At 37.6% G+C, this 12,153-nt stretch overlaps 3 protein-coding genes and 1 long non-coding RNA gene across 5 annotated transcripts in view; 1 reads left to right on the forward strand and 3 right to left on the reverse strand.

Annotated features, from left to right (window-relative positions):
- THOC7 (THO complex subunit 7) overlaps positions 1 to 12,153 on the reverse strand; it is a 738,093-nt gene that overhangs the window by 723,169 nt on the left and 2,771 nt on the right. The window lies entirely within an intron of this gene.
- PSMD6 (proteasome 26S subunit, non-ATPase 6) overlaps positions 1 to 12,153 on the reverse strand; it is a 1,096,682-nt gene that overhangs the window by 545,509 nt on the left and 539,020 nt on the right. The gene's annotated exons all lie outside the window — the stretch shown is intronic.
- The window catches only part of ADAMTS9 (ADAM metallopeptidase with thrombospondin type 1 motif 9), a 174,319-nt gene that overhangs the window by 45,049 nt on the left and 117,117 nt on the right, over positions 1 to 12,153 (reverse strand). For both annotated transcript variants that reach the window (XM_050781196.1, XM_050781195.1), the window contains 2 exons: positions 8,665 to 8,832; positions 1,853 to 2,026 (listed from right to left, as the gene is read on the reverse strand). In XM_050781196.1, coding sequence (XP_050637153.1) covers positions 1,853 to 2,026; positions 8,665 to 8,832 — 342 coding nt within the window. The remainder of the gene's footprint in view (positions 1 to 1,852; positions 2,027 to 8,664; positions 8,833 to 12,153) is intronic.
- Positions 1,943 to 12,153, forward strand: part of LOC126948847 (uncharacterized) — a 28,396-nt gene continuing 18,185 nt past the window's right edge. Inside the window, exons 1-2 of the long non-coding RNA XR_007723541.1 lie at positions 1,943 to 2,043; positions 8,956 to 9,366. This is a non-coding gene — a long non-coding RNA (uncharacterized LOC126948847). The remainder of the gene's footprint in view (positions 2,044 to 8,955; positions 9,367 to 12,153) is intronic.

The raw sequence follows: 12,153 nt of genomic DNA on the forward strand, positions 1-12,153 counted from the left end.
CACATGTGGCAAGGTTTTTCTATTCTTTGGGATGCAAAAGGAATTGTAAACAGAGTCTGCATTTTCATGATTGTCTCTAGCATTTTCAAAAACTGGCTAAAGCACGAACAGTCAGCTTAGACTCATTTCTGAACACTCTCTTACTTTCTGCTCCTTGGAGCAGGGTCGAGTTTAGCATGACACAAAGAGGGAGATGGAGAGAGCAGGCCATGGTAGGTCTGAAACAAAGAGAATCAAGAGGTCATACTGAGGGGGAGAGAGAGACAGATGAGGGAGTCTCCTCTTCCTTCTATATCTGACATTGCCAATCCCCAAACCGTAATTGGTAATAGATAACACTATTATCTCCAGTTTTCTCAGAACAACTCTGCAAAGTTATTTTATCCCCATTCTACAGATGGATAATCCAAGGCTCAGAGAAATCAAAAATCCTTGCTCCAAGTCCCTTGGCTAATGTGTGGCAGCGCTGGGATATGAACCAAGTCTGTAGAATTTTATGATCTCTAGGCTTCCAAATAACTCATGTGGTTCAAGAGCTGTAAATCTGAAATGTAACTGCTTTAGGATTTCCTCCCTGCCACTGTCTGGTGGGAATATAAAGGTAAAGAAGGAAAACAGCAAAAAGACTGAGTAGATGGAGAGGATGAGTTTCCCAAAGAAAAGAAATTACTGCAAACAATGGAAGTAATCCATGAGGAAGCGAGGGAAGGGGAAGACAGGGATGGGTGGCTGAATCTCAATGGGCTAAAGAATGCAGTTCTAGTATTTCATACTGGTTTAACAGAACAAACTTAGCATCAAGTCTTGCTTCTTCTACTTGCTAGGTGCTAGGTATATGACACTTGGGCAAATGACATAGACTTTCTGAACCTCAGTTTTTTCACCTGCAAAATGGGATGATGATAATAATAATACTCACCTTGTCTGGTGGTTAAAAAGATTAAGTGAAGCAATGAACAAAAAGTACCCAGCACAGTGCCAGGGGTACAGTCTAACTGTTCTCCAAACCATACCCTTTCTTTGTGTTCTGAAAAGCTCTTCGTGGTGGGGGATTTCCTGTCTTATCTTTCATTATCTCTGCACCTCAAACGGCATGCATTTTGTTTTTTATGTAAACATCAGTGGATGTGGTTTTGCTTTCTAATTCTTCCCCACCTTTTCTACAATTTAATCTTCTGTTCTGGAAACAGAGGTTACCTCCTACAAAACTTCCCTGGCTGAACTTTTCCCCATGGACACAATGTTTTCTTTAACCAAACATTAACTTGAAGCCAGGGAAAAAGCAAGTCTTGTCCACTTCTGCATGGACCATCAACGGAGCAGTTTCTTCAGATACTATTCCTTTTTTTTTTTAATGTTAGAAATCTTTCACTAATTAATCAAGGTTTCACATGAATGCCCATCTTCTACCCGACAGCCGAAGTCATAGAAAGAGGAAAAATACAGAGTAGGTTCTACCTAAAGTCTGCCCTGTGGCTATTTAAACAAATACAGAATGACCAAATCTGGACAAAAATGACATATTTAAAATATTCCTTCTATTTCCCCCTCCTTCTGTGAAAGATATCTGAATGCATTTGGCCCATGGCCTGTTACCTTTTTTTTTTTTTTTTTGAGGCGGCCAGACTTGGAACACTCAGGAACGCAGACAGACGTAGGAATTGCTTAAAAACAAGAAGTTCTCCCACCCTTGTTGGAGCGACGCGCGAGTCTAACATTGAACCTTTTGGGAAAGAGCCAGCATTGTAACCGTGCTCGATGACTTCTCTGGCTTTATAGGGAACAGATGTGATGATAGCAAGGGGCACACATGTGAAATGCCTGGCAGGTACCCCTTCGTGGCTCTACTTACTTCTTGCCATTCCTCTGCCCTCCAAGTGTAGAGGGGACACCGTGGGCCTTGGCAGTCGCGTTCCGACTCCGGTCTGGTGTAGGGGTTGCACTCGGTCTCTCTGGCTATTTTATGTGTTCCGATCTGACAGCCCACATGCCTCTGCTGTACGCCTCGGCCACAGGACACAGAGCACTAAGAAGACAGAGGACGTAAGTGGGAGCTTCGGCTCATTTATTTTTGGGGGGGGTGGGGGGTGTCGAGGGTCACAGAGGAGGGGAATGCACTCCTAATCCAATGACTTTCATAGCTATCACATCGCTTTCTAATTTGCAATGAAAGGGATCCCAGATCATGTCTTAAACTTGGAAACTCACTGCTTATCTTATTCATGCTGGAGAGTGAGGAAGGTGCTCAAGTTTGGAGGAATCCCTCAAGTTAATGAAATTCTTGAAGGATTGAAGAGGTTGATAGAAATCATTATGAAACATTTAGCACAACCTAGAAATAGTGCTGCCATGAGAAATGAAAACTTGAAATGATTTCTATCCTGGAGGATTTGAGATTCATGAAAACTGGAGAGACAGTGTTGTACAAGAAGAATTTCTTGGCAGATTAAAAATATAACCCAAGGAGAGTAAACCACTGCAGATTTTAGGACCTTATAAGTAGAATTATTTTCTCCAGTCTCTTCCTTTTCTTGCTCCTATTCATGGAGATAAGGGAATATTTTTTTAACCACAGAATTCACTAAAGAATTTGTGTCTATTTACAACCTCAGATGAATATATGAAGAATAAAAGCTGACAGGAAAAACCATTTCCTCGGGCTTAATGTTTTCAGCCCTTGAAAAATATTGTTAATCATGTTGAAACATTTTGTTGACCAAGTTGCAAAACACCATATTAAATCTGCAATTAACTTTCCTCTAAATTAATTTTTAATAGTTTCCTCATTGCTGGGTTTCATAATCTCACTTATGGCCAGGCCAAGAATTATTGTCTTGATTGAGGTTTTGACAGCCAGAAACTAAAGGCAACATTTGGAAAGAATGGCATATTATTACACTTAGCTATTAAAAATTAGTTCCAAATTTTGTGATAGCTCCATCCCCATTTATTGGTCTGGTGTTGAGAAAACAAGCTTAACGTACATTAAAGCCATATTCCTAGGAGGAAATCTTCTTAAAGAATAGAACCATGCTCTTTCAAACTTGAAAAAATTATTTTCCAATTAACCTGTAGCATCATTCAACTTTCTCTGAGGCTATTAATGGAAATTTACTATCAAGAATCACATCCAAATGGATTCTGCTGAATGTTAATTTTCTCTCCATTTCAGATTTTAAGAAAACAGGTAATTATATTTAGAAGGTAACTTGGGAAAGCATATTGTTTCAGATAAATCTATGCCAGAGAGGAGAACCATATGTTCACATCAAAGCTAGCTGAACAGAAGAAAATATTTTGGATCAACGTAGCTACTATTGTTTGGGTTCAATTGTATTAATTGGATTGAATGAGTATGTGACCCACAAGAAATCAGACTTTTAAAGTCATTATGTCCTGGGTGTAATGGGAGGGTTCCTGAACACAAGTGATAACCCTATCTATAGAGAATGGCCATTTAATGCTTATTAGAGCTACATGAATAATATTTCCTGTTGATTACATTGGAAAAGAATGTACTGTAACATGGTAGAGTTACCCCATAAATGACAGAAATGTTCAAACATTATCATCATCAATAAACAACAACCAAAAAGTCTTTTTTGACTATTTCAATTTGAGGTCTTAAATATAAAAGAGCACATTTCTGGAACAATATATCCAAATAGAAATACTGAAAGAATATTGTAAACAAATTTGAGTTTGGCATAGGGCTTAAATATATGCAGAATCCCATAATGTTTTAACAACCTAAAGAAAAATGAAAACATATTTAAAGACTTTTAATTAGAATGTATAAGACTATTCAGGCTACTAGATAAATGAAACCTCTTTTTGATGCTATTGTAATTGAAAAAATTACTTATGGTTCAATGAAGGCACGGTACTAAGAGCCATAAGTATCCAACATTTAAAAAATCACTTCCTACAGTGTTTGATAATTTTTCAAAAGACAAATTAAGACACAGGAAGGTTCAATTATACAATATGCCATTCTGGCTTCTGATTTTCATGATGTCAAAGCCAGCTTTGAAATACCACATTCAAAAGTTTCTACATGACTTAAGTGCTCACAGCAAGGTACAAGCCTGCCTTTCTGAATAACGCATTCACAGTAATCTTTGCTCAAAATGAGGTGCACTCCATCGGAGTTAGTTTTCTGTGTTCCACTTTTCTTCCTGTGCTGTCTCAAGGGAGGCAACAGTTTGCATACAGAGCCAGCCAGGCTTGCTTGGAATTCTGAGAGATTTGTGCAGGCACCCCCATGAATAAAACAGCATCAGAAAGACCTCTGTGTGACCCTGGAGGCAGTGATGGTGGTGGTATGTGTGTGTGTGTGTGTGTAAATCCAAGTTTTCTTGTTCTGTTCAGTACGCCTTTTAGTTCGTTTGCAGATGAAAACGAACTCTGAATGGCCTCTGTTAATGTGCTCCCTCCACAGCCATCATCCCACCACCACAGTCTATTCGTGCAGGTTTGAAAGTAGATGTTTTTCGGTCTGAACTACTGAGCTGGGAGCTATGTTTCATCTCTCTCTACTCCCCACTGTGCAATGCTAGTATGCAGAACTCACCAACTTAAAAAGGGAACTTGATGCTTATTTCCATAGAGAGAAAGAATCTCCATGGAACTTTTGATGTTTAGGAAATCATAATACATACTTGAAAACCTAGAAAGAGTTTTAAAGTACTTTCTTCCAGGATTACTGCTGAAATTATGGTGATGACATTAAAGCAGCGATTAGTTTGAAAAATAACTATATAAACCAACTTTTATAAGCAATAATAACAATAATACAAACTTTTACTAAGCATTTACTATATGCTAGGCTTTCTATACTAGCATACAGTATATGCTAGTATACTGAGGTTTCTCAATTAAATAATTCTTTTTTTGTGTGGGGGTTGTCCTGTGCATTGTAGAAAGTTTAGCAGCATCCCTGGTTTGTACCCACCAGATGCTAGTTGCATTCCTCCTCATTCCCCCCAAAGTTGTGACAAACAAAACTGTCTCTAGACAGTCCCAAATGTCCTGTGGGGTACAAAATCACCCCCAGTTCAAAGCTTAGCTCTAGGCTAAGCATTTTACATAAAATACCTCTGATACTTCCCAATAAACCTTTTAGGCAGATACTCCATAAACAAATAAAACAAAAAACAGAGATAATCACCCTAACTCAAGCGAAAACAAAACCAAAAACACAAAGTAAAATTTGTCTTAGACAAGGTAGCATAGCTACTGTGAATGTGCATTTGTGATCCCAGTTTTTAAATTGGTGCTAATATGATGCAGTCTTTTATACTAGGTCAGTGAGGGTGTGGGTGAGAGGCCTGTCTTCAGACAATTCAATATCAATGCTCATGCTTCAAATAAAAACAAAATAAATGGAAAGCACAAAATACTAAAGCAACTCTGGTTCTCCTCACTGACCACATGCATATGGCTTCCTTAATTTCTCAAATAACACAAGCCACACATTTGCCACATTTCTCTATTAAACACTGGAAGGACACTTCAGAATGATACCACAACCCAGCTGCTCTAACTGTAATTATAAGAAAAGTCTTAATCAAGAATGGATGGTATATTCCTAATGTAATTCGCCAGTTTCTATTTCAGCATTAGCACTGAAGATCTTTTAAAACTTAATGCTTACTTCATTGAATGTAAGACAACACTGATTGCAAGACACATCATTATATTTTGTAGCACTAAGAAAGACAACAAGGGCTGTTAAGGAAATCATGACATTCCATAGTTTGTGAAGCCCATCCTGACCACAAACGTGTTAAACTGTGAAAAAGAACTGCGTCTCAGGACTGATGAATGACTTGATTGAATGAACTCATGAGTGATGAATGTGTTGGTGTGTTACTTTCATTATAATCTGATAATTTATTCTTTTTATTTTTGATCTTTATTTTAAAAACTCTATAGAGATAGTATACATTAAAAAAGTTTTACTGTGAAACGCTTTTGCATTATGGGAATATAGAGTCTTCACATTTGTCAGTCTGAATCAAGAACTTGATGCTAATTTTTGTCTTAAAAATTCATAGGCATTCCTTAGCTCTTGATTAAAAATATCCAAACAAATTAAATGTAACCTTTTCGGAGAGAGAAAAACCCTTTGAGGCCCTAGTAAGGATAATTCCGCCCCCTTCAAGAAAAGCTGATTTTCTTTACAAATTCAAGATTTCAGAAGACACAGAAATGAAATACCCACTTTAAATCTCAAAACATCAATATTGGGGGAGAGACTGTAAAGATTACCATGGCTATCCTAGTTTCTATCCCAATATTCTATGTATCATATTCTATGTATCAGACCTTTGGATGTGATGAGAAATTAAACCAGTTATTTTTCCTACCTTGAAGACAGGATGACTAGGCTGTAACTACTGGCAGAAAACAGAAAGGCCAGATATAAAATCTTCTAAATATTGCTGCAAGTGGACAATCATTACTCTTGCTTAATATCACAGCCTTAGGGATATTCTTGTTTACCACTGGATCATTAGGAAGCCAATAATCCTTAATCATGCAGACCGTCTTTCTCCATTAACCACTGGGTCTGATTATTTTCAGGTACACTTCTAAATTACCCAAATTGAATTTTACCCATGCAGTACTTTGTCTTGCCTGCTTTTATAATTCATTTCTACAAATCAAATCAGGACATTATAAGGCTGGCCACAGACCATTATATAACTGTGTTTACTTGCATTTTCTACAAAGGTGACTTGATTTTTCCAAGCAATCATTTTGAACAGGTGCAGTTTTTTCTGGGGAGGCATTCTGATAATCCTATTACCTTATGTTGGCAAAAACCCCCAGGGTTTAAACCTAATCATTTCAGCTTTGTAAGCAATTTTAGGCTTCCCATCAAGATCACACGATGCTGGATTAAAACTCACTCTGTGTTTACCAATAAAGACCAAAATATTCTTTTAATTATCCTTTGTGAATATTGGCTTTTAACATGAGCATCACTTACGTGCTCTGAACTTGATATTCAGAGGTAAATACAAATAGATAAGTAGAGGCCAAGGAACATACAAAAGTAACAGATCATGAAAGTCCACAAGAGGACACGCTAATTAGCATGGTATCTTAAGTAATGCTAGCTGCGAGCTTTTACATGAATCAAATAGTTCCAAAAAATAAAAGGGATGAAAGTTAACAGATGACAAGGATCACTTAGAAAAACATTAAGAAGGATGATTGGTATGAAATACTGCCTTGAATATGCTCCCTGAAGGAAGGCAAAGGAGGAACTAGCTCTGGCTGGGTACAGATTTATTTTCTTATTGTTAAATTAAAACAAACAAAACCCCCGTGTTTCATTACGATCAAGGCCTTGAGAGGGATGAGGCCACTGTCCTGGGGATTGATGATGGAAGATATGGAGGGCAGTGATGCCAGATCAGGGCACTGAAAATACATTCAGGTTTCTGAAGGAATTTTCCATTAGTCATATTGAAATGGAGGATTCTCAAATCCTCCCCATGTTAATGTAGCTATGACCAAAGCTATTTTGGGGCCTTAAGAATCAAGATTCTAGGCTCTGGAAGAATCCATTCTAGAGCCCGCCAACCTTGAATCTAGATTCCCATCGATTATCTGGAGTCATCTGAATGATTCTCCACTGCATGGAAGCACCAGAAATACAGTAAAACCTCATTGATTCAGATTAGTGGAGAGAAGGAGCAGCATTAAATACAGAATATTTTAAAAGAAATTGAGCCTTATTACTTTTAAGTTAGCACCTTCAACCAAACTAAGAAAATGTGCAAGTGTAGAGTTACCAGATCTATTCTAAAGATTTGATATGAATGGCTTTAGTTCACATATCCAGTGTTTATAGATTAAACAGAAGCTTCTAAAGTTCCTGTTTCAAGTTCAACAGGGAAACTCACACCCAGTTCCTGACTAGCTTATGAAATGTTTAGAATTAGTGGAGTCTAACTGTAATCAGTGTCTTGGGCACTCACCCCCTTCTCCATCCCATACACACATCACACTTGCTCAAATAAAATATTACTCTTGAGAGCCTACTAGATTCAAGACCCCTGCAAAGCACGGGGCATTCATGATTGCATTAAGTCGTCATAAGAGCCAGGTGTAGTAGGCTCGGGAAAACTAAATTACCCAAGGTCATATAGCTGGAAAATAACAGAGAACTCTCCCTCCTGTCCTTCACCTTTTGTAAATAAGCAAACGGGCAGAGGTATTTTCTAATACTTTCTGTTGATAGCCCTTTCTTCAAGAACCACCAAGGTAAACCAAGACTCAATTTCTGCCAGGTGACCATGGTCAGCTTCAGTGCAGTCTGAATTAGTAGTTTTCTAAGTGGTGATAATGCAATGCCATCAGTGAAGTATTAAAGGACTGCTCTGTGCTCCATCTGACCCCTATTTCCACTTAGAATTCACCCTCACTGCCACCCCTAATTATAGGTATCATCCAAAGCTCCAGAGGCTGAAGCCCAATGTCACACAGCTAGTAAGTATCCTGACTATCTAGGTAATGATTCTCCCCTCCCAGTCCCCGAGCTCCCGTCGGTAAAACCAAAACCATGCATAGAAACACAAGTGAACACACTGGTGTCAGCCACGTGGCCAAAAGTAAGGAAGCAGTCAGTAGAGGAGAAGCATTGCTCACCTGACTCCAAGCGCCAGTTTTCCATTTGGGGCATCTTCCTCCTCGGCACTTTCTGTGCCCATGTGGCTTAGCCAGGTGTTTACAGTAATCACTTTCTAAATGGCTTCCATCTTTTGCCATGCAGTAAACATTTCGTTGTTTATGCCCTCGACCACAAGAGACAGAACACTGCAATATAAAGCAATGGCAAGGTTGTTGTTGTTTTTTAATCACATGGAGTTTGAGAAAAAACCTGCGTTGTGAGATGTTAAGACAATGCCTAACAAGAGTTACCATTCCCCTCTTTTACAGCACCAGTTTGGATAATATCTCAAGGCTCAATAGGGAAGGAAGGTGGCATTGAAAAAAAAAGTCCATAGCATTACAGCAGCAATCCTGTGTGGCATTTTGGCTCACTCAAGAGTGTGGGTAAATCCTGATCATTGGAGCCAAAAATAAAGCTCATGAACCTGAAATTACCATGAAATTCTGATTTTAAGAAGTCCTACTATGAAATAGTGAGATATTTCTTCAACAAAATGCCTTGTGATTCACTGATTGGGATAAAGGTGCATTTCCAAAATACAACTATGTTCAATTTCTTCATTAAATGATTTAAGAATAAAACTCTTCAACCGTTTTCCAGAAGATAAGCTCTCATTTTCCCAGTCCATTGGGAAGAGGTGAAAAAGGCATGTTAGAAACTGAAAGGTAAGCTAGCAGGTAAGTCTGTGCCAATTTTGGGAGGGAGGCATTACCTTTCAACTTTGATCTGCAGATTCACTGGACTGTTTTAAATGTGACCTTGTCTGACCACATCTGAGAAACTTGACTTTGATTTCAGATTAGGTTTCTCAGAAAGGTTTAGGAATCAAAGTGCCCATGGAGTCGGGACAAAAATTTGATATGACAGCTTTTTGTAAAACAGGCAAGAGGCTGGCCCCAGTTGAGTGTGCTGAGATATGCAATGTCCATTGCCTCATTAGTGATTACAGAAGTCATTACCACTCGGATCATAAGCTGCTGGCTCAGGTTTTCAAGACACATTATTTCCCAATATAATGGTCTTGCTTTTTAGAGGGAAATGAGTTTAAGAATGAAGAACAAAATGTGAAAACGCAATGAAAACAGATTTTAAGTGTCACTTCCTTCCATTCAATATTTCTTATTTCCCCCACTAACTTTGTGATTTTGTTAAATTACCAACATGTCCTTTTATGCCTAATAAATAGCACCATGTGAAACATGTAGCCTCCCATTAATTCAGCCGCTATTACCAAGCATGCTCACAGTTATCCATTCATAAATGTACCAGACATGTTTTTCTAGTAAACACAAACCACTATAAAATTTTCAATAGTTGCTCATAGAGAAATGTAAAGTATGCATATTAATACATTTGGCTTTAATTTTTTTAACTTTAGGAGGTAAAAATATTGCTGTTTTCATTTGGGCTCTAATTTTATGAATATTATGATTTGGAGTAGTCATTCTGAAAATCTTAATAGAGTATACAGGATGGAAGGAAGGCACTCAACTTGAAATCTCTATACCAAAACAAAAATATTCATCATTCAGCCTATAGTGTTTGATCTATATAAAGACTTTGCGATATAATTCTAAAAGGCTTTTAGAATGAAGTTCCTAGAAGTATCTCCACAAACTCTAAAAGTGGACTGATGACTTGCACACAGATAATCCCTATTAATAGTGACCAATTTTAATATTTTAAAATGTTTCTCCAAAAAGAAAATAATATAAGGGTTCAATTGAATTCGGAATGAATTCATTTATTTATGCGACAAACATTTATAGAGTACCTACTATGTTCCAGAAATTATGCAAAGTACTAGAAATATAGTGATAAACAAAACTGACAAGTCTCTACCTTCATGGAGCTTACAGACCAGTGAGGGAAACTGACATCACTTAAGTGATGACAAAAATAAATATATGGTTATTCATTGAGATAAGTACTAGGAAACAAACAGGCTGGAGTGGTTGGAAGAGGGCTCACTGAGGGGCTTCCTGGGGTCAGGCAGCAAAGCTATGAACTACAATTATGAGTTTGGATTTTATTCTGCACAAGATGAAAGATCACTGAAGAGTTTCAAGTCAGAGTAAGACATGGTCTGATTTTTGTTTCAAAACATTTACTTTGTTGAGTAGAGCCCAAATGGGAATACAGCGTGAGTGGAAATGAGAAACTGACTCAGGAATGCTTGGATAGGGGAAGTTGGTGGATTTAAGATGTATTTTTTTTTTTTTTTGAAGTAGAAATGATGGATCTACTCTAGGGTGGAGAGGAAAGGGCAGTATCAGGGATAACTTTCAGGTTTCTGGTTTGGGCCACTGGGTAGACAGTGATAACACTTACAGAGATGGGGGAAAACTGGGAGATACAGCATTGGGAATCAAAGATACATTTATTTCTAGGAAATGAGTTAAACTTAAAGGATATAGAATTATGGGTGATAAAATTTGCTTGACTAGGGTAAAGAAACGAACATGGGTGACTTTAACACAAGTCTATCTGTAAGGATACTCATTTCAATATACAAATAGTCCAAACAAGCTGTCTCTTAATATATAAGGGAAAAGAGAGTTGTTAGAAATATTAATTTAGCAATCTACTGTGGTCATCAGAAGGTACAGCCTAAAAGTTGGCAACAATCTGTAGAAGAATAATTGGAAAAGGTACAACTCTCTCACATTTATGAGCCAGGCATTACCCTAAGACTTTATATGCATCATCTAATTTAATCATCCCAATAATCCAGTGAAACTCAGTAATAGAGGTAGGTACTATTAGTGGAGACCATTGGTGTTTTCAGAATGGCATAACTGCAGTGCTTTATCTAGTGCTTCCCACATGACTTCAACACAAATCAATACATTTCTGTTGGAAACAATAAAAGCACAATGAAAAATAGTTAAATTATCACCAAACTTACTGATAAAAATTTATCTGAGGTATAACTGACATCTATTGCTCATGGAATGAAGATGAATGAAGTAGTTTCTACATACAATGCCTTATCTTTTTACTGTCTGGACTAGCTGCAATCTACCCATTCCAGTGTTTTGTTTTTGTTTTTAAATTTGGGGACTTGACTGGAATTGACTTGGAAAAAACAATGAAGCACTTGCCACACATATTATTTGCCTAATATTGTTAAGATCTAAAGGCAATTAGGAAATTCTCAAGGTATCTAATCTGATAGCAAACACTCTTCTTTTAATGCTTTCTAACTTACCAATGAAGAAAAGCAGCTGCTCATGGAAATGTTCAAATCTAACAGGTTTATTAATGGGTCTACTATGATTTGATAGAGGGGCTGTCATTCTGATCATCAAATAAACACAAGTTTCAGCTCTTACATTCTGAGGGACATTTCCATCTGATCATTTCCAGTCCTTTCTCAGGCACTGACTTTTACATCACCATGTGTCACTGAGACATAATGGTCAAATTTAGTGCGTCACCTAGTACATGCTGTTTATTGGTTA

This window comes from Macaca thibetana, chromosome 2, assembly GCF_024542745.1.
Source record: "Macaca thibetana thibetana isolate TM-01 chromosome 2, ASM2454274v1, whole genome shotgun sequence".
Taxonomy (NCBI): domain Eukaryota; kingdom Metazoa; phylum Chordata; class Mammalia; order Primates; family Cercopithecidae; genus Macaca; species Macaca thibetana.